Here is a 22,675-nt window from a genome sequence, read left to right on the forward strand (position 1 = left end):
AGAATTAGGTGTGTTTACTTCACTCAAACCTAAACAAGCGGTTTTCAAAAAAATTGGCTACAGATATTTTTCCACAGAGGTCTGTGCCTAAGATAGGGCAAAACTCTACAGTGGTAAAAGACATGTTAAATTCATTAAAGGAGAGTGCAGTCATCAGTAACATGTACACAGAGATCACTATATTTCATATCTCAAAGTATTTTTTTTTTTAGAATTACATCAAAAAGAAAATTGCTCAATATTTTCTCTACACAATTACACTGCCTTTTGCCATTTAAGCAGGATTACAGTAATGCATTTTTAAAATAGCACAGAGAAACATTTATATACTTTATATTGAAAAAATATTTACCTTAATGCCCTAAAAATTACATTAAGAACTCAACTGTTTCCCAAAAGGGTTTTAGTACAAGTTGTCTGCACAGACTAATGAAAACCTCTGTATTACATGGGAGAAGCCACTTGAAGATAGATTCCTGAATATTCATAGGGTCACAAGTTAAATGCTGTGCTAACACAACATTCTGTACTAAACCAGGATCAAATATATCCAGACCATCCCAAGTAAGCCCAAGTAAGTGTTCGAAGATTTTTAAGACAGACATAGGCAACAGAAGAAACAAAGCATCAGATCAGGCCAGTAACAGAAATTGATACCCAAAACACAACCTAAGTTGCTCATGTTGCATGTTAAACAAGAATGCGCAACAACAAATAAAAGCTAAAATTCCAAATCCTGCCTATAAGAGAAAGTATGAAATGTCTTTCAGTGTGAAGATTAAAACAGCTAGGAAATAAAAGAGCTGTCACCTACCGCTGCTCAGTCAGATGTACAAAGACATCCAGTAGCTCTGCTATTTATAAGATCCCACACAGTTGCAAGCTATTGAGTCAGAAAAGGGAAAAAAAAAATAAAAAATCTTGTGACTGATAGATGCAGAGTCTGTAGGAAAAAAAAACTCTGCCGTGTTTCTCTTGCTGCTACAGCAAGGAAACAGTATTGAAGACTAGAAACACAGTTTAAACGCAAACAAACCAACCCCTCAACTAATACATTGTATCTGCCAAAAAACATTAAAAACACCTTAAGGTGTTTGGCTTATTTTATTTGGGGGGATGTTGTTTTTTTTTTAACATGAGAAACAAGCACAGTTTTGAATCAAGTTCTTTTTCTGATGCAATGGCCTGCAACAGCCAGAACCTAGAAATTCCCTGTGGAAGCCATCTGGATACCAGAGCTGACCCTAACACAAACTCTGATTTACAGACACTGAAATTCACGTTAATCTGTTTTCATATTCTAGGGTTTACTCTAGTCTTTTACAGGCATGCTTTCCCATTTTTGCTTACAAAAACCCCTCACACAGTGAAGTTCACTGTTTCTAATACTTGTTCACAATTAGCAAGATTTATTTTTAAATTCTGAAGTTCCACCACTTCTTTTAGTCTATAATATTAGGTGTTCATCAGTGCACCACTCACTGGAACAGAAGCTGTAATGCTCCATTCAAGATTTAAACTTAAAATTCTCAAATAACAAAAAATATCAATGCTCCCTAATAAAATATGTCAGAACAATTACAAGTACACTTTAACTATTTATCACTTCTCTCTTCCATGGAAGGTTAAAAACTTACTTTAAGTACTGACAGAGTTAATATATTCATCATTAAGGGATTTTCATAGTATGAACCTGCCATACTAAGGACAGATACTGTCTGCAATACAATCTCTGGAACAGACAAATCTATGCATGGAAATTTGAAAGACTTCCTCAGCACTGCCCAGGAAAACAAAGCCAAATGCAGGAAGACAGAACTACAGCTACTGAAATAAGAGTTAATAAGCTTTTATCATTTATCTTTGCGCAGTGAACTTCTGCAGCTAAAAAGCATAATTGCCCTTCCTTGCCAAACAAGATCCTCCAGCTTTCCATGCCAGTTCTAGTGAAGGAAAGCCAACTGACCAAGAGCATTCCACAGACTCTCTAATAAGAGACAAGCTCGTTATATTAGCAAGACCACCAGCAAACAGTTCTTAAGACCACACACAGTTGTGACTTCTTCCAGTACACTTATTACAGTACCTACAATACATCTCCCCAAACACAGAGGAAAAACTTCATTATAAACAGGCACCGTGCAGCTACACGTGACAGAGATGGCATCCTGACTAGGCAGCAGCGAGGTAAAGGGCAAAAAAGCTACTAATCCATTCATGAACTGAAAGAGTGAAGCAACAGGATTATACAAAGGAGCTGAGTTGCCCTCACTCATATCAATTTGACTGTATTGAAAGTAAGTAAATGTAAATGCTGAAATTAAATGAAAGAATTCAGCTTGAAATGAGACAAGCCCCAAACTACTGGAAATCCAACTTCCAGCTTTGCAAACAAAGTCGATAACACTTTCCTGCTGAAACCAAAGCTAAAATGTACCCACAGACTAACCAATTACAAGCACTTTTTGATCTGCTGCACTGAGTGACACAAACAGGCTTACTTGTGCTTGCCTTCGTCTTACAGTTAACATGCTAATTCAAATCACACTAAAAATCTTTTACTTAGGTTTTCAGCTGCCTCTGTTAAGGTGAAGTTGAAATGTAAGAAAACACTGTACAATTAAAAACAGACTGAAAAAAAGAAACTAAACCTTCGTGTGAAAGAGGCAGAAGAGTCAGCAAGTTGACACAGCATGAAAGTTGCATCACTGTTGTAAACTCACTGCCCACATTCCTGCATAATCAGAAGTTCATTTTTGCTGAGGCAACCTTGGAGGTATTTCATCAGTTACATGACACCAGCTCTTCTAACCAGCCTTCAAAGGAACATCACTGTCATTAAGTAATTCTGTTTGCTTAAGAAAAAGAATTCCTTGACCTTCAAAAAGACTGAAGCTGAACCATCTCTTTCCATGTGTTTGGTTTTGCAGTAGTTTCAGACCAAGTAAAACTAATAGCTTTAGACCGACTTTTATCATTGTTTCCCTAGAGCACCTTATCCATCCTCCACATATGTGAGCTGTACGCTCTTTAATAAGATGCATTTAAAAACACAAGGTTATCCAAAACCAGCAAGTTACCAATGCTAAATGACATACTTTTAGTTGTTTTCATCTGTAGTATTGATATTGTTTTAAAGACAGAATGCCACTTGAAGTTCTTCTACAGCAACTGGTCTAAACTGTGTCAAAACATAAGCCACTATGGAAGTAATCATTTAGTTGTTCAAAACCCTGCATCACCAACTTGTTCTTTAAGTGGGTTATGAAATGACAAATGCAGACATCTGCTGGCTCAGCAAGACTATTCAAAACATGAAAACAAAGCCCTGGCCTTTTTCTCATTTTGGCCTATCAACGTACATCAACACCACAAGCTTCTTTTTTTTTGGTTTTGTCTTCTCCTCCACTGAAAATATTTAATTTACATATGACTGAGACAGTTTGAAATTCAGGAAAAAATGAACTGTGCTCCTTTCACAGCCCAGAAAATTAAGGAGTGTCCACATAAGCACCACCTGCAACCCATTGCTGCTGAGAGTGCATAAAGAAGAAAAATAAAACCACAGCCCTAGAAATAGGGCACCCTCCTCTTGCCTTTTCCACTAGGGTGCAGCGGAGGGAAGAACTGACTTCCTTGCCCATTCCTTGCTACATTTCCCCTCTCATCAGGCTCAGGCAATCCTGCGGCCACAAGTCCATGCAGAAAACCCTTTTTGGGCAGCCGATGAAAACACACAGCTGATTTGAACTGTGGGCCCATAAGCACCGAATGCACTGCAACAGAAGCAGGTGCAGCTGGGGACAGCAAGAGTAACACCACAGGGTTTGAAGTGTCCAGTAGCTTAACTGAACAGTTTTACATGAAACTACACCTTGTGATTTTTCATAGATGAAGGAAGCTGGTGAAGCTACCTAATTACATGAGAGAGCAAGGAAGCAAAATCTGACTAAAAGGATAATTGCTTTTCATTCAAGCTCCCAAAACAATGATTCCATTATTAAAGAGTCATGCCCTCTCTTACAAGTTTGGCTGGGGAAAAAGAGTGGCATAGCTATCAGCTAAGCAAAACCTGAAAAAAAGAGGACTACACCTTTAACCCACACAGATTCTAGAAAAATAAGAAGTCTGCTTTGTAAAACTCAGATTAAAAAAAACAAAAACAACAACAAAAAATTCAACCAAAAAGGAAGAAAAAAAATCACCAAACGGGAAAAAAAAAAAAGCGCACACCACAACCACACAACCTAAAATTTCCATTTATACAAAGGTATAGCAAAACTTCAAGATAAAAAGCTTATGTTGTAGCTAGCAGCTGGCAACAAGTCTCTCTGGAATAAAGTAGCTCTTCAATGTTCAGTCTGTGTTTATATCTCAAAATATATAACGATGACTAAAAGCATGGAGTATGAAACACTAAGTAAGAAACTAAGTTTCCAATCTTCCCTGAACAAGTTCTTTTGGGTTTTTTTTTGTTTAAGAAAAGTGCAAAGACAACAGAAACTACCACCAAGTTCAGTGTTTCACAACTTCTATATCCTACACATCTCACTGTATAAAATCAAAATACATCACAAAAACACCACTTAAAACAACTTCAGAACTACACTTTACATTGCCTATAATCCCAAAGAGCAAACGATGTCCCCCTACATTAGCTGTAATTAAAACTAACACTCCATCTTACAGTATATATTTAAATAAACATATTTCAGGCTTTCAAAAGTCTTCACAGAACTGAAACAACTAATTCTGCAATTCCTGATGGCTTCCAATGTACTATTTTCATACTTTTCATAAATAGTAGTTATAAATGAGATTTAGATGCCATCATGAACATAATGAAAAGAATAATGATTTCCACAACAAAAGCTGCTTCTTACAATATCCCTAGTATAATACAGTGTTTTTTGGTTTATGCTGCCCTTACAACAAATATTTCATGATTCTTATAGACTTTTTACAATGATGCTTTGCTTTAAAATAAAATCCAGCAAGTATATATGGTTTTCTTGTAAATATGAAATGCCTGTGTTAAAAACTATAGGCTTGGGGGGGAACAGAAATATAAATTTGCATAGAACAGGACAACAAATTTCTGTAATGATGAATTTATTTTGCATTATATTACTCCACCTTTCAGTACAAAATCTTGCATCTTCCAGATGAGATTGGAAAAACAAGGATTTCAAGGGTTTATCAGCTGTTCTCCTTGATGGAGTTGCAGAAAGCTTTGCTTGTGGAAATATTTTTGAGAAGCAGATAAGTTACAATGATACTCTGGCGTACAGAATGTTTCCAAAATACATTTTAACCTTCACAGAACTTTCCTACACAGCCCTGAGATTTTACTTAACACACTAATAGAAAAGGAACCAAAGAGACTGACTAGTAGACAATACTGGACAGAAAGCAATACACAGCATCAGTAAGAGCACTGTCTGTCTTATTTTAGCATCAGTGTTCACTCTTGGCTGCAGCACCTGTAATTTCTAAAGCAATAAACATGAATGATCAGAGTGGAACGCCTAGGCAACAGGTCACATTATTAAAGGGCAGAAGAATAAACACAGCTAAATACTACCCACTGGAAACTAAGGAAAACTATTAAGAGAAAAAGAAGATGACTTAGAACTGGGAGAAGAGAAAAACACATGAAAAGCTAACACTTTCAAAGAGCCATGTTCTATGCAAGCAATAATCTGTAACATAGAATACAATGCACACTCACTAGGAAGCCTACAGCAGCAATTTGAGGCTCAGATTCAAAGCAGAGTCCTACAGTTTAAAATAGCCTTTCTTCACACACATTAAAAAAATTTCCTAACTAAATTCTAAAGACAGTAGGATAGACAGAAGCAAGGATAGAACCTTGATGTACCTTCTGCCGTTACAACCATATCAAAGAACCAAAGCATAACACTCCTCCCAAAAGGAGCTAGACTATACATCAGAGCACGTGCTCTTCAATTAGGAAAGCTTGAAAACTTTGATATCTCATCTTTTTATTGAAATATATGCTATAAAATTTCATTTGAAAATCAGTGATCAGCACAAACACAAAAATTCTAAAGAGGAAACAATTAAAACAATTTCCTACAGCTTAGGAGCTGTTTTGACCCAAGACACTCTCCACCTTTACAGAGCACCTAACACACTACAAAGTGACCATATATCTGACCATTCTAGATAAATATGTTCTTCATTGGCAGATGCACAGCAATCAAGCAGCAAAAGTTACTAACACAGTTTCAGAAGGCCGTAACAGAGGTGCTGGTATAGTATGCACAGATTTGTAGTGTTCAAGTAGCAATATGTATTCATAAGAGGCTACAGTCTTGCATTTTCATTCTTTTCTTGCTCATCACAGCTATCATCTCAATCACAGTCTTGTTATAGAAACAGGATATAACTACATAGGGACAAAATTCATCCTGAGCCTCATTTCCCAGCACACTTATCAAAACCCATTGATATAACCGCTACTGTACTCAGTGGAAACAGGGGAGGAGGAAATTCCACTGCAGAAGTCAAAGCTATGGAGATGAGGGGAGAAAGAGTAAAGATTGCTTGTACCTTACATAATTTGTCTTACTGTGTTGAGCAGAGAATCTCCTTCCTGTCACCACATCAATTCTCAAACAAATATTCACAGCATAAACATAACCACCTGCATCCTTCCCACATGCTTCCTCTGCACTACAAGTTGTGCCCATGAGCTGCCACATACTTTGGGAGCTGCAGCCAAAAAGGATGTAAGAAACGGTACCTGTAACATAACTGTTGGGAAAAGAGAGGAAAAGGAGGGAATAAATAGCACAGAACTATATGGCATAGAAATGAAGATGCAGCAAACAAATCCAACTGGAAGCCTTTGATTACACAGTGCCATTCCTCTCTCACTTTATCAGAAATGAAGGGGAGACTGATGGAGGATTTAGAGCTCCAAATTGCACAGATGCAAACATGCAGTGCATCCTCTCTCTCAGGGGAACTTGACATACACAAGGATGTCACCTAAAACCAAGACCACCAGTAAATGAAAGTTACCTCTGCAGGTAACACCTGTTCCAAAACATCACTGGCCTTCCAGGTCCATCCTCATTTCCATCCCTCAAACCCCCTGCTATAAAACACAGCCAGTGTAACCATCTTGTCCTCTTTTCTCAAACACATGCCTGTCTGTATTTTTCTTCCACATCATCCCTCTCCCTCCCATACAACTGCTAGCCCTGTGACAGTACTGTCATTGCTAGGAGCAATTCCTAAGCTTGGTACTGCATTTCCAAGACCTCAGGACTAAAGCCTATCAAAGCTTACTTTGGCTGAACTTCTGACCTGCCTGCAACTGTTCCTTGATTTAGCTGTGACAGCAATTTCTCTAATTAACCAGGTGCCTATGCCTAATTGGTTCTACTTTTGTTTATCTGGGCACACTGCAACCATAGTTTCAAACAGAATCAGTGACAAATAGTCACTGCACAGAATGAGATATTTACAAGTCCACAACAATAATGTAGTGTAGAGAAATACAGGCCTGGTATGGGAGCAGTGGCCTTGAGAAAGGAAGAGACAGAACACAGCAGGGCACAGGCATAGATGATAAACAGAGATGGTCTCTACAGACTCGGCACAGGACACCCCACAACTTGAGAGCCGCTGGCTAGAAGAAATGCAGACCTGAACAAAATTGGTTTTAGGGGTAATAAACAAGAAAGAAATAGTATTCAATACACAGTGCCTTTCTCTTATTTGGATGTACTGTGGAGGTACCAATGGAGGTAGCTTCATGGAATAATCAGTGAAGAGCAAAGTCACTTCAACAAGCATATAAAAATGATGTCAAGTGGATCCTAGAGCAAGGAAGATGAAACCATAACCATGAGCAATTACACGCACCCAGTGAAGGACACCTGATGCTGACAGCTCTCTGCAGCAGCTCACCACCAGGATGAAACCACTGACCTTAGGACTTGGCAACAGGGAGCATAATTACTGTAACTGCACTATTATTCCTTCTTTTTTGCAACATTAAGATCTGATGTAATAATAATTAGGCTCTCAAGATTTCAACTACTCTAACAAGAAATTCTTGACCTTTCCTTTAAGGTATGCTTCCATTTTTAGACACAAACGACATTTCGTGTATAGCACATGAGAGAGGCCCGTGCTCAGTAATTTACAGAAATATGTGCTGAGATACACAGAGGAAATGAAGTATCCAGCAGGCACCAAGACTCTCAAAGTGTTCCCTGCACACCAGCAGCTATCCCTGAAACAGCCCCAAGAACCAGAGTTTTTATACCTGAAGGCTCTTTCACGCATCTGGGATCTACCACACTGCGTACAAAGATTAACACTAGGTCTTCTTTCCTTTAGATCACAGATATCCCACCCTTCCCTCTTCACACTCAACTCACCTCCTCACCAGAGCTGCTCCCAAGATATTCCTGTGAAATACAGCCCGTGAAACAAGTTGATAATGACACTAAAAAGCAACACACATGGCATGGCAAAAGGCATCAGGAAAAACAGACAGATGAGGAAAATACCTCACTGAGAAAATACACATTAGTCAGAAAGGATCAGCAAAACCAAAACAGTTTATACCCTAATCTGAAACAAAAAGTAACAGCCTTAAGTAAGGATCAGTACATGCCTAAGCAATAAGAAGTTCTTAGAAGTGAAATAGTATTTTGTGACACAGCTGTTATGGGGAAAACTTCCAGAGGAGAAACACTTAATGGCTCAAGGAAAAAAGGTTGTAGTTTCTAGTTCATACACATTTCAAGACATCAGTTTTCATTTAACTACCTGTCACTATTAAAAACTAAAAACACTCTTTAAACTGATTGTTTCTTTGTATTGTTACTTTATAGTGACAAGTAAAAATACGTTCCCTCCTGCTAGTGTATATATACACAATGTCATTCGGTCAGCATTCCATATGGTTAATACAGCTGCCTTTATAGGAAACTCTTCCACACAAAAAAGTTCACAGATGGGTATTGCCCACGACGATATGAACATAACGACAGAGACTACTCTCTTATCCTCCAATCACTAAAATATCCACCATTTGCATTTATTAAGCAAGCAGATGAAACATGTAGATATCACTGTCACAGCACGATCTATAGCACCAACTCCCAGTAAGAGATAAAAAATAATTAAGAAACCCACACTTGAATCACCTCAACTGCACTAAGCAGCTATTTTTCAGGTGGAAATCGAGCGGCCTGTCCCTTCACGGACAAACACACGCACGGCCGGGCCGAGCCGGGCCTGGCGCGCCCCGCCTGCGATGAGGCCGCGAGCCCCGGCCGGGCCCGGCGCCTGACTCAGCGCCGTGTGGGCCGTGTCACGCCGCCGCGGGCGTCCCGGCCCGGGGGTCTCTGCGGCGGGACGGGTAAGTGGGAGGGGGTTTCCCCGCATCCCTCACCTCTCCTCGCTCCGGTTCTTCTGTTTCTTGCCCATGGCGGCGGCACCAGCGCGCAACCCCTCAGCGCTGACCGCGCGCCGCCCCGCGCACCGCCCCGCGCATATGGCACCGCCGCGCGCCGCGCACGCGCCCGCCCCGCCCCCGGTGCCGGTCCCGCCCCCGCCGCGGGCCTCCGCGTGCGAGCGCCCCCTGCCGGTCCGCGGGGGAACGAGCGCGGCGCCAGGTGCGCTCGGGCGCTCCAGAGACCGAGCGGCTCCGTGAAACCGGCTTTGTTCGCCTCCGTTTGCATCTCGGACAGCCCCCGGAAAATGTACAAGTGACGCCCCGAATCTTGTCGTTTCCCTCCAGGTCTTCAGGCAGCCCCGGAAAGTGTCTAAATGTTTCCCTCCAGCCCTCCTTTCTTCCTAGGGGCCGCAGGACTTCCCGGCACGACTGTGGCCTGTTTGGCCATGAAACCTGACTAGTAATCAAAATAAACGCGTTTGAAAAGGTTTTACCTGGAGACAAATGGGACAGCTAAGCTAAAGTGGGGGAATGGAGAGGCTAAGGGGGAAGATTTTAAGGAGCAGGGCAGCAGTACAGTGACCAGGAAGTAATTTTGCTGCGGGACGTGCACAGGACACCGCCCCGAGCCCTACACGGGGCTCCGCTACTCCATCCCCAGCACCTCCCCTGCTACCTTGTAGGCGAAGTGTAACCAGAACTGTACCACCCTGAGGTGACTGGCCCTTTCCTAACCGGGGCGCCTAGGAGGCAGCACTGGGTCTACGGCAATCACCTAACGGAGCTTCAGGAATGGGAGACATTCAAAGTACGGCAATTCTTTACCCTTTCCCGGATTTTCTCAGTGCACAAAGCTTTCATTCCCACTGCCCTCCAAGGAGCCCAGCGAGCACGGACGGAGCTGCCCTCTCTCACAGGAAAGCCCGGGTCCTGCTGCTGCGGGGCAGGAGGAGGTGGCCGAGGTTCAGAGAGACAGCAAAGCGAGGCAGCAAGCACCGGAGCGGAGGGACTCCCAGGTGCGACCTCACCTTCTTGTGACTACCTTCCTCCGGAACAAAGCAAGATGGAGCAGAAATCACAATGTTCACAAGCGGCACAAACATCATTTTATGTGTTTATTTAATAGGTTTAAAAGGAGCTGCACGTGTTCCGTTGTTGTCATCACAAGGCCCACTGTTCTCTACACCTTTCAGCCTCAGGATCACCACCTCCATACGGTTTCGCTCCCTAGCACGCTGACTTCTTACTCCCTCTGCCTTCATACAGCTGTAGCTCCTTATCAGTCTTTCCCACCCAAGCCCAGCTGACTGCAGATAAGGCCCAGTTTATCTTCCCACCACGCCTTCTCCGTGAGAGCACTTCGATACCGGGAAGCCAGATTTCCAAGAAATAAGAAAGCAGAACACGTGTGTTGGATTTTGCTTGGTTTTTTCTTTCTTTTTTTTTGTTCCTTTTGCTTGCTTTAAAAAAAATAAATAAACAAAAAACAACAACAACATGCTTTAATATCCCATTACTTATATCAGCGGATCTTCCACCGCACTTAGAGGAAGAAGCAAAGAGACAGCGAGCCGCAGCTGCTGCATTACAGCCCGGTTCTCGGCGAGCCCGCCGGAGCTGCACGGCTCCCGAAGCGTGACTTACCTCACGCCATCGCTCCGGGACCCGGCCCCGCCGCTCCCGACCGCCACACTCCCGCCGGGGCCGGCCTCGGCCTCACGCCCAGCCCCGAGCAGGAATCCCCCAAAGAGCAGCGGAGGAGGCGGGGGCTGCCACCATCCCCTCCGCAGCCGCCAGAGCCGCCTACGAGACGGGAAACAGACTTGGAAGCAGAGGGTGTGCCCTGCCCCGCTTCTCTCGGCCGAGCCCCGCCCCTCGCAGGCACGGCGCGATAGGAAACAGCGGCGCTCCAGCAGGCGGGTGCTGGCGGAGGCGGGGACGGCTCGGGGCGGAGCTGCGACAGCGAAATGGGTGGGGCGGTCGCCTGGCTCGGGCTCCTAGTGCGCGGCTCCCTCCCGCAGATGCGGCCTACACACACACACACACGCACACGCACATACGCACGCACGCACGCACGCACCCGGCACGGGGCGCGCGCGCCCGCGGGTCCGCAGCCAGTCAGCGCGCCGGGAGTAGTTCCGCGGGTGCGCGCGCGGCCTCCCGCAGGGACGCGCGCCCGCTTTCCCGGCCAATCAGCGCGCCTGGGGGGCGTTTCACGCGCGCGCGGTCCGCCCCGCGCTGACTCTCGCGATAGCGGCGGAGGGGCGCGGCCGGCGCGCGAGGAAGCGGAGGGTGAGCGGCGGGTGCCGGGACCGGGTCGAGGTCGGGGTTGCGGCTGCGGCCGCGGGCGGCGACACCAGCAGCACCGCGCCTGGGGCAGGGCGGGCGGTGCGGCGCCCCTGGAAAGCCCGTCTTGAGCCGGGTGGGTGGGTTGTCTGTGGCGTTGTGTGTAGCGACTCCGCGGAGGGAGGCGCGCGGCGCCTGCGCAGTGTCCCCGCCGTGTGCCGCCTCCCTCGTCCGGGACCCAGGCGCCCCTTCTCACCGTCCCCGCCGGTGCTGCCGAGGCTCCCGGCTCTGTAGAAAAAGCCTCTTGGCCCGCGGGGTTCCGCGACTTGGGAGCCGGGAGACTGCTGGGCAGCTCGGATTGCAGTGGGGACTGGCGGGGGTTGGTCCTGTTTTCCTTCCTGTTTGGTCGGAGGACGAGCCTCCCCTTGCCCCAGCTGAGCAGGGTCTCTCTGTCGCCTGGGGGACCTGCTGGTCTCTGATCCTCGCCGGCAAGGTTCATGTTCCCTCTGGAAACACAAGGAAGGGGGAGGGCAAACAGACTGTGGTTAGCAGCTTTGGGAAGTGGGAGTGTGGCGGTGACACGTGTGGCAGCGGGCTGGGCACTGCTGGTGCTGCGGTACGCCTCGACTGCAGCCGTCATCTGGGTACTTTTCCCGTCGTTACTTAAAATGTTTCTCTTGCCTGCGTATGCAAGGTGTTGACAGAGCCAGTGCCGCTGGCAGTTCGCCTGCTTTGAAATACGGCCAAGAGAGTACCCTGGAACCCAAATTCAGTACGTCAGATCCGTGGTCAGAAGGTTGAGAGTCTGAGTAGGGTGACTGTGCATTGTCACTGTTTCAAAACTCTCAGTCACTGCACTGAGAATTTTCTGCAGTGTAAGTTTATTGGCGAGAGCAGTCGATTGTGTTGTCACAACTCTTCATGCACTCTCGTTAGTGTTTTGTATCTTTTGATGTGTTTGGGCAGGGAGAACTTTACAGAAAATTATTTTGTCTGTGTTTCTTCACACAGCAATTAGGTGTAGTGGCTTTTAAATCCTCTTGCTGGCTGCCATAGGGTGCTGTTTGCAATAACAATTTTCTGGAACTAATTAAAACAGTGTATTGGCCTAGAGCATTTGCAGTTGAGCACCTTGTCTTTCTTGTAGCTGAGGAGTGTTAATTCAGATTTAAATATGTTAATGTGTCTGAGGGACTTAAAGTAATTGCATTTAAACTGCTGCCACAAACTTACATACTGAGTCTTGCTTAGACTTATTCTGAGACATACCTCCTCCCAGCAGCTTGAAGCTTTCCAGATGAATCTTTTTGTTTCAGAATATTTGTTGAAGTAGGTACATCTGGCTCAAGATGAGCATCCTTTTGGAACTGGTGAATTTTTCTTCTTTATATTTACAAGTAGTTTTAGGTTCCTGTGTGCTTTCAGTAGCTGCCTTTGGGGCTGAAGTAATAGGACTTGACTTGTATCTTTGCCATCTGTATTCACCATGAAAGTATTTTTCAAAGTGGGTTGCAGCAAAGAACTATCTGCTAACTACTCCTGTCTTCAAATAGCAGAGCACTTTGTTTTTTTGTAGTGTGAACTGTAAGCAAAGAGAGATCAGAGTTTTAATTAAGTGTTTGTGTAAATGTTAACTCCTTGTATCACTGTTTCCACAGCTCTGAAGAGACCACTTTCCAGCTAAAGATGGCTGCTGATACCTCTGTTGATATCCTTCAAAAAGTTCTGGAGAATGAAATACTTCAGACCACCAAGGTTGTGGAAGAACATCTGGATGCTGAAATACAGAAGCTGGACCAAATGGATGAAGATGAATTGGAACGCCTTAAACAGAGGAGGCTTGAGGCCTTAAAAAAGAGCCAGCAGCAGAAACAAGTAATTTCTGTAGTACAGACTCTTCATGTGTAGAGACTAGTAACAGACTTTTTGAAAACCCTTGGGAAATTGTATATGTGAACTGTTCTGGGGTTGTCTGGTTGGTTTTGTGGATTTTTCCCTCTTTCTCTCCTTTCTATGCTTATTAGTTTTAAATTATCCAGGCAAGTAAGTGTCTGTCCATGTGTGCGTGCTTTGTGTTTTAACAGGAGGAGAGAAGCACCCCTGTTATTGTTACAATAAGGGTAGGATAACAAGTCTCATACAGAGATTTGAATGTGTCCTTGTTCACTGAACATTGCTATTTGGAAGCACAAGTCTTCTGGGCAACCTAGCCATAAGGTTTTAGGCTCCTTTTGAAGTGTCTTTCTTCTGAAGCTTCTGGATTGTTACTACATGTGATATGTGCACTGCTGTTAAGGTATTTTGTAGAAGAGTGAAACAGGATTTTCCCTTGTTCCTAGGCTAGAGTCATTTGTCACACTCCTTCTAAGCCAATGAAATGTTGTTGTATGACTGCTCATTTCTTCTTACAGGAAGGAAGTTCTCCCTTGGAACCTGACACCTCCTGTCAAATGAGGTGGTCTTTATGCTCCCTCAGAGCTCTTTCTGAACAGTAGTTTACACCATAATTTTGGTAACATATGGTGTGAGACCTGAATTCTAAGTAGGGAAGCTGTAGGTTTCTCAGCATATTCCATCTGAGCTAACCTAAACAAGAAATTGATTGTGGTGTAGGGAAAGTGACTTGGCTGAAAGGAGATGCCTGGCTGTGATGAAGTCCTTAAAAGCTGATGCCAGACTTGGAAATGGAAAATGTCATGGCATGGCTGGGATGCTGGGGGACAGGCAGCACCAGTAGCTTTGGCTCTGTAAACACGGAAGTGGAGAAAGTGGCACGCTATTCGCTTGTCTTCAGAAGTTGAATTTATATTTGATTCTAGTGTTTTCCTTTTTCAGAAGTCATAACTTTATTCACATGTCCTTGGATGTGAATATGTGATAGATCTCATGCAAAAACATTTTCATGTCATTTGGTCTTAAGTCACTGTTCTCACACACTTTCAAATGCAAATGTGAAGTAGGATGCTGCTCAGTAAAAGGAGTTTGCTGTCACACTATTTTGGAATAAATTTGTGGAGAGGGAAATTAATGCATAATCACTGTTGAGGGATAAGTGAGTTCTTGATTTGCAGCATGATGACTTCTTCATATGCTCATACTTCCATGAATTTTTAATGTATACAGTATTCAGGAGATTCTTTGTTCTATCTTAATTTAGCTTACAGGATATCTTTGGTTTGCTTGGAAACCTTTTTTTTTCTTTCACCTTCGTAAGACAAAACTGTAAGATTAAGAACAGTGATTTATCTATATTTTTTCCACATTCAAAAGTGAAGGTTTTTGTCAAATTTTGTCATACTGTACTACTTCTAATCATTTAGATTAGTCTGTTTAAATACACTGCAATGAACTTTTAATAGTGTGGAGGCTGTGGATTTTTTTCTTAAGTGTGTTTGTCAAAAATGTGGAGAATTAGCTATTTGGAAACTGTATTTGCACACTTAATCAGGCAGTTTTTGAAGTTACCTCTAAATTTTAGCTTTGGCATTTTGTTTCTCCATTAATGTTATGACTAATGGTGCACATGTGTTTTCTGAATGATTTTATGTGAGCCTGGTTCATGTTAAGATCCCATCAGTGTATATTTGATAGGTAAACATCATCTATTGCACTTGAGGTAGTAGGCTTTTTTCCTCACTGACTTTTTTCATAGAGTAAAAAATTAAAATAAATGTATTTGACTAAGTTTAAGATGAGTTCTTTGAGTGTACAAAAACATTTTCAAACGCTAAGAGTTTTTGTTGAATTCTTTGAACTAGTCTTGTCTTACTGAGAGGCTGCATTGCAGAATTTTATGTAGATTTGTATTTCCAAATAAGCTAAGTGGCCTTATCTGGGTATTTTCAAAATAAAACTAAAGGGGAAGTAGTAATTTGTTTCTCCACTACTGCATAAAGTGAGTTTTCACTGCAGGTCCCCTTTTCCATTTTCTAAAAGCTGTAGAGTTTGCACAATAGATAGACTAACAACCTCCATACTAATTATTTGCTTTTATGTTTTCCAAAAGGAGTGGCTTTCAAAAGGACATGGAGAATACAGAGAAATCCCAAGCGAGAGAGACTTTTTCCAGGAAGTCAAAGAAAGTAAAAATGTGGTTTGCCATTTCTATAGAGATACAACGTTCAGGTATAGTAAATAAGCTGTGCTGAAGAAACCTTTTGTTTAAAGATGTCTACAAAAACAGATGTGTTTTTTTTTTTCTTTTAAATCCCACTCATGAACAGGCATTTTTAGAAGTATTCATGTTGCGTCATTATAAATCTCAGTCACTTTTCAAGGCATTTGCTTTTTTAAAATGTATTTTTTCACTACAGTTAATCTGAACATGATTTGACAACAATTAATACTCTGCTATATGGATAGTTGATTAGAACATAGATGTATAACCTCTTTGGCAGTATTTGAGAGACTGCTGTGTTTCATTATTGATTTAGTTTGAGACAGCCAGGTCTGTAAATGTAGACCATACAAGAGCAGCATTTCAAAAAGACAGCTCCATTCTATCTATTATTCTAGAAAGAGTTACTCTCTTTAACAGAAAAAAAATATAACCAAAATCTTGTCTAGGCATCTTGAGAATTTAACCTTTTACTTTGGGATGAAAGGATCAGTTGCAGCTGCTTTCCCTTTGTGCCTGTGCTTTTGTGATTCTGTTTTTAGAGTGTGAGACACCTAGATCTGAGAATATGTGCTGACTCAGAATAGGAACCCAAAGTAAGATGTCCCACTTCCTTGGGAGAATTTCAGAAGTTCTGGGTTGTAGGCTGTTCATCACTGTGTCTCTCTCAATCAATGTGTTCTGTCACAATGCAGCTGCAAAGTAGAATAGTTTATTGAAGGAGGAGCCAGCCAGTTGTCCTGATTTTGGTTCTTAGGGTTTTTTTCCCCCACAAAGATGTTATGTTCTCCCTAGCTTATAGAAGCAGCCTCCATGTGAGAAGTTGAAAGAGGTCAGTGGGGATTTTGCAGTGAGGTATCTGTGTCCTACATTGCCCAAGTGTTTAAAGCCGTTCTTTTTGGCTAGCTTTTACTCAAGAGTGAAAGGCTGTCACTGCAAATATAGTAGTAGCTTAGGGTAGGTTTGGGTTCTTGTTTACTGAATCAGTGAGGTCTGTAGGCTCAGACAGGAAAGAAGGAACTTTGAGAAATGTGTGTCATGCTGACAAACAGGTTGAAGCTCTTGTGTTTGGTTTACCAACCACTGTATCAAGCTGCTTTCATCTTTGTCAGTCCAGCTTTTTGATCTGTCCAGCTCTCCTCTTGAGTTTAAGGACAGTCACATCACAGAGTTCATGCAGTTCTTGCCAAACCACTTAAAGACATCCCAGAAAGCTGAGATTGCAGGTGACAAGTCACAAATCTCTGTGATCAGACAAGTATTTTGAGCAGTTCACATCACTGTCCCAATAGCTGAGAAACAGTAACTGTATGCTCACTCCTATTTCATGCCAATAGAGAAGCAGAGTATTTTGCCTTTAGCACTACTGTGCAAAGCAGCCTGTGCAAATTGCTTTTTTTTTTCCACTTACACTGAGTTGCTGTATCTCAGCTGTGAAGGTAGTGACTGCAAAAATCCAAAACACTGTAACCCATTGAGAGTACTTCTCTGAAGAAATCTTTTATAGAGAAATTTTTCCAGTTGACAGGCTAGTCTAGTTGAAGCTAGAGCTGGAACAAGAGAAAGAAATGTCATCAGTAAGTGCAGGCCTCAAGAAATGAGAGCAAGACTTCCAGGTGTATGGAAAGTAATTAGGAAAAAATTAGAGAAAGGGATGGTATAATTGTACAGCAGAGGTGCTCCAGGCTGTTCCATTATTAGTCATTAAATCCAGCTCCCTCTGAAACATAGTTTATCTTGAAACTAAATTCTCAATTACAAAGGTCACATCTAAGTATTAACATGATAGAATTAGCTCTTTATTGCTCCTTTTAAACTTTCTCTCGAACACATATTCTTCAGCTTACTCATTTTAACACTATATATTTTGGGTTAATTTTTCCACAGGTGCCAAATAATGGACAAACATTTGACTGTATTGGCAAAAAAGCACATTGAGACAAAATTCTTGAAATTAAATGCTGAAAAATCTCCTTTCTTGTGCGAGAGACTGCGCATCAAAGTAATTCCCACTCTAGCACTAATAAAAGATGGAAAAACACAAGACTACATTGTGGGCTTTACTGACCTCGGTAACACTGATGACTTCACTACAGAAACCTTAGAATGGAGATTAGGCTGTGCAGACGTAATTAATTACAGGTAATTAAGTGTTTTGTGATTCTTTTCAGATAAAATACAAAGAGAATGAGCTTGCAGATGGGAGAATCTGAAAGGTTGTAACTTTAATGTGTTGTACACTATAAAAGACATGTAAGAGTTTAATCTAGTTACTTAATCTGTATGCTTCATCAAGGGAAAGAAGAGAATCTCTCTGGCAAAGTATTGAGACATTGTAATGAGCATTGAGTTGTTGTTTTTGTAGAGTAATAAAAATAAACCCAGTTCTTGTCATAAGGTGTATAGAGTCACAGTGATGCTCTGAAATGGCTTCAGAATCATGCATCTAATGTAACTCTATGGCATCCATAGATGCTTCATGTCACAGTTGCAATGCAGTGAAGTTTGAGCATTTTTAATCCACTTCAGAGAAAACTCAGCAAGTCTTCCTTAAACTGCATCAGAGTCAGTATTACATACATTACTTTTTTCTTCAACAGTGCTGAAAATGGAAAATAATTTGAATAAGTGTAAATAAATTAAGTAGCAGTACAATATAATCATTATAAATACCTTGCTAAAGAGTACGGAACAAAAGGCAGTAGACCATATCTGCCACCACAATAGGGCTAGCTTTACAGAAGAATTATTTACCAAAATTCTGCTTTCCTTTCCAATGTGGCTCAAACATCATCTCTTTTTCGGTTAATTTTGCTATATTGTTTTGAATGTCTTTAGTGCTTTTGTAATTTTAAATTTCATTATCTGAATTTATTTAAATGTCTAATGAGCTAAAACTTTGGCAAGTATTGTATATTAAAGCTAAAGAAACTAGTACTCAATTTGGCTTAGTAACAGTTGAACTTTAGGTGAAATGACTGAAATTTACAATTTTAAAACAACTGATTTTTTCCAGTTTAGTAAAAAGCAAATATGCAGAGACAGCTTGGATGCATATTCTAGACAGCAACAGCCTTTTATGGGAAAAATCCTTCACTGGAGTTGTATCAAGCACCGCTGAATTTGCTAAACATTGATGCATCGGCTTATAGCAAAATTTTACTTCTACTTGACTCTCCTAGTACTGTGTATTTGTTCTTAGCTCCTCATGGAGTGGGGGAATTTTGTTCTTCCTTCATTTTGGCAGACCCTGGCTTTGCAATGAGAGCCACATTTGCACACTGCTCTGAAAATAGTCTCTCTGGAGTTCCTGAAAATAGGCCTCTTCAGAGCTTAGAAATAGTTCTTTTCCTTCAACATGTGGGATAGCAGATGGTAAAAGGGTATACTTTTTTTAAGGGAAAAACTCTTCAGGTCAGATTATTTGCCCAAAATCAGTATTCAAGTGGTATGTTGACGTATGTAATGAAACTGTGATGAGTGAACTGTATATTGGGGATTAATATCAGCAAAATAGCATTAACATTTTGTAAAGAACTACAATTTTCTAAATACACCTTTACAGCTAATTCCAGAATGTTGTAATTGTTGTAATTACTCATTCACTGATTGGTTGTGCTGACACTTGGATGCAAACCCCTCACAGGTAATGTGAACAAAAGCAGGGCACACCCTTTATTGAGCAGCCAGAGGGGATTCCCCTTCTTGCTCAGCTCTGCTGGAAGAGAAGCAGGTGCTCCAGCTTTATGTGAAAACCTGTTATTCCTAACAGGGAACACGGGTCCATTCCCATGGACACACATGCTGGTGAGAGAGCCCCTGCAGGATCATGGGGGCACTCTGAGGTTTGAGTTCCCCCACAGTCCTCTAGATGTGCAGTTCTGTGGGGAAAATGCTCTGTCTGGCCTAGGCAGAGATAGCACTTCTGGCAAACCCCAGTTCTGGCTACAAAGTTTCCATTAGCAACATTTTAGCTTCTTTTGTACTGGTAGCTCCTCACCAGTTTTGAAAGTGTCTCTGTAATTCCCTGGTTACAGTTTAATCTGACAAATGGTTGTCTTTAGCATGATCGGTATCCAGGAAAAGCCTCTTCAGACAATTTTTTTCTACAGCTCCACTCACAGTGCTGTTTACTTTCACACTGCTGTCTTAACTCCAGTTATCTAGGCCATTTTGACCAGGATGTGCTATGCTAGCAACACCACAGTGCTGCTTAGGGTGGCTGTAGCAAATCGGTATTGTGTTCTCTTAGAATGTGTTTTTCTGGAGAAACAGGTCATTAGAGATGATGCTTACTGTCTGTATGAATATGGCTTTAATCAACTTGTCTTACTCTTTTTCTGTAGTGGAAACTTGATGGACCCACCTTTTCAAAGTCAAAAGAAATACGGAACAAGCTTTACAAAGGTGGACAAGAAGACCATCAGAGGAAAGATATATGATTCAGATTCTGATGATGATTAGAAGAGCCACTAAATATATTTGTAAATCATCTTTTGTTTATGCGTGGTACATTTCTAAGAATGTTTTTTATAAAGCTTACTGCTTTTCATTACATCTGCACATAATTCTCATTTTTCTATACAGTTTTATACAACTGAGTCATAGCAGAGAAAAGCTTAAGTATTTTTTTTTTTCCTCTTTTAGAAGTCATTTGTAATTAGAAAATCTTAGTCCTTTTAACTAAGCAACATGGCAAATGATGAACTTAAGCCCTTTGTCTTAAGTATAAGTTTATGAAATGTTTTGAAATAACTTAAAAACAGCTGTATGAAGTCAGACCGAAGGTCCCTCTGGCCCAGGATCCGGTCTCAGTGGCTAAAACAAGATGCACAAGGAAGAATGGAGACAGGGTGACCGGATAGCAATGCTTCCCCACAACCTACTTTAAGCAATCTGTAGCTTGGGGAATGCCCTATCTGGGAGCATTTGCTGCTTAAAATAATGGAGAAAAAAAATCTCTTTAAATCCTCATAGTATCCAGGCATCCACATCATGTGACAAGGAGGCCATAGTTTAACTGGGCTGTGTGAGGAACTACTTCCTGTTGTTTTCATAAAATCTGATGGGGTTTTTTTCTGTTTTTCTTTATTAAAGGAGGTAACAGACACTTCTTAAAAAAAATTGTTCTCTGTCAGTTCCTCTTCCAGTTGTCTTTTAAAATTTATTATTGCTTACATTGTCAGTAAAGCACCACAAAATTATTAGTAAAGAAATTGTGCATTTTAACAAATAATTGCTTATCTTATGGTGCCATATCATGCCATTGAATAAACTAACTGCATTGCACTATAAGTTGTAAAAACACTCATAACTTCTGTGAATTCTGAAATAGATGGCCAAGAGAAATGCCCTTTTACCATCTATGAATGCTGCATGTCAGAGCTGATACAGCAGGTAATAGCACATAGCAACAAACATATTGAAAACAGCCTTGTTCACGGGTTTGTATCATTCTGTGGTTGTGAATGTGTGGATTTTATAGCAGATGCTTTGTACAAGAGAGTAGAATAGAGAAAAGTATTTGGGAGAAACCTTGATTGTTAAGTTTAGATATAGTGCCGCATACTGTGTGCTGTTCTTCAGTAATGGACAGAATTTTTAAGAGATCTTCCTTGGACACAATGTAAAATTCCTGGCTAGGTGAATAGTTGATGAGTTTTCTTTTCATTTAAAAAAAAAAAATGTTTGCTTTGTGCTGAAGGACCCTTTTGAGGTGGTACTTTGAATCCAGTTGGTCCAAAAAGCAGTGAAGTGGGTCTAGCCAGTCTTGCTGCCTTGTGGTAGAGAACACTTGTGATTGGGCCAGCCCAGCAATATATCTCTTTAAGTTTAAAAAATTATATTTTATTTCTGTTCACGTACATTGAAATAAAATTATTTTAATTCTAATGTTGACTACTGCATCCTTTCAAAGAAGGAGATCTAGGTGCTGTGGTTTAATTTCTCTGTTAATAAAGTCCATCAGAAAGTTTGTATGAGCCCTTTCTAGATTTCTAATAGAGAATATACTGTTCTTAATGTATGTACTTAACATACAAGATCACTTTGAGAACACAATCAGCTTAAGATGTACACAGCAGCCTGTTGATCTACGAAAAGCATAAAGGAGGCTTGCTTCACCTTTGATCCCCTTTTTAATGCACAAACTCTTTAAATACATTAGAAAGTGCTGCTTTTTTTCTCCTGCATCCAGTTGCATGAAATTCAGGAACCAATGTTCCAGCAGTATTTTAACAAGTGTCTTAGCAGGACTCATCACTGAGCCCTAATTGTGTTGAATAAGCTGTGGAAATATTACCTCTAATGTAGTTGCGTGCTGTGTGGAAACACATGGGCTTGTCAGGATTCCAGCACAGTGCGTTGTTGGAGGTTACTCAGTTCCACACGTGAATAGCCTCATTACAAACAGTGCAAATCCTACTTGGAGTCTGTGGTTTCATGTCACTTTAAGCTGATGCTTTTTTTTTCTAGGTTAATCTTCCTTCATTCTTCCTGGGACCTCTTCCTTCATCAGGCTTGTAACATGACCACACATACAAGGATACAAGGAGTTTGCAGGAATGTGTGGCTTGGGTAGAATCAGACTCACAAGTGGGCTGGGTTGCAAGGGACCGTAGAGATCATCTAGTTCCAGCCCCCCTGCCATGGACATGGCTAACAAGGAAAGTTGTTACTTGTAGTTGTTCGTACTATAGGCTTATATTTATTTTGAAGTAGCAATCTCATAGATTTGCTCCTTCAAATCTTTAATTTCATGTCTGCTTTCTACATAGTCTGTCTTGATTAACATTAAAATTGTTACTGAACAGTCCTCTTGGTTACAC

At 41.6% G+C, this 22,675-nt stretch overlaps 3 protein-coding genes across 15 annotated transcripts in view; 1 reads left to right on the plus strand and 2 right to left on the minus strand.

The window, feature by feature from the left end:
• EIF5B (eukaryotic translation initiation factor 5B) overlaps window positions 1–10,567 on the minus strand; it is a 36,087-nt gene extending 25,520 nt beyond the window's left edge. For 5 of the 9 annotated variants that reach the window (XM_086880472.1, XM_086880468.1, XM_086880471.1 and 2 more), the window contains exon 1: window positions 9,443–9,579. In XM_086880472.1, the coding sequence (XP_086736598.1) occupies window positions 9,443–9,477 (35 nt within the window). In that variant the 5' untranslated portion in view covers window positions 9,478–9,579. Of the gene's footprint in view, window positions 1–9,442; window positions 9,580–10,270 lie in introns of those variants that run through there. The other 4 variants (XM_086880473.1, XM_086880475.1, XM_086880474.1 and 1 more) reach the window with 4 other exon arrangements.
• LOC147654049 (uncharacterized) lies at window positions 10,548–12,387 on the minus strand. The gene is made up of 2 exons (XM_086880493.1): window positions 11,090–12,387; window positions 10,548–10,905 (listed from the first exon to the last, which is right to left on the minus strand). The coding sequence occupies exon 1, from the start codon at window positions 12,369–12,371 to the stop codon at window positions 11,091–11,093; it is 1,281 nt and encodes a 426-aa protein (XP_086736619.1). The 5' UTR covers window positions 12,372–12,387; the 3' UTR covers window positions 10,548–10,905; window position 11,090.
• On the plus strand, window positions 11,258–21,740 carry TXNDC9 (thioredoxin domain containing 9). 5 transcript variants are annotated; one of them, XM_023917634.2, is made up of 5 exons: window positions 11,258–11,737; window positions 13,390–13,606; window positions 15,738–15,856; window positions 17,736–17,990; window positions 20,195–21,740. In XM_023917634.2, the coding sequence occupies exons 2-5, from the start codon at window positions 13,418–13,420 to the stop codon at window positions 20,310–20,312; spliced, it is 681 nt and encodes a 226-aa protein (XP_023773402.1). In that variant the 5' UTR covers window positions 11,258–11,737; window positions 13,390–13,417; the 3' UTR covers window positions 20,313–21,740. The 5 variants fall into 5 exon arrangements, with proteins under 5 accessions (XP_023773402.1, XP_023773410.1, XP_086736623.1 ...); XM_023917642.2 differs by having other exon boundaries at window positions 11,729–11,867; XM_086880497.1 differs by lacking the exon at window positions 11,258–11,737 and adding an exon at window positions 11,961–12,224.
• The last annotated feature ends 935 nt before the right edge of the window (window positions 21,741–22,675 follow it).

This window comes from Cyanistes caeruleus, chromosome 3 (assembly GCF_971803275.1).
Source record: "Cyanistes caeruleus chromosome 3, bCyaCae1.hap1.1, whole genome shotgun sequence".
In the NCBI taxonomy this organism is placed as follows: Eukaryota; Metazoa; Chordata; class Aves; order Passeriformes; family Paridae; genus Cyanistes; species Cyanistes caeruleus.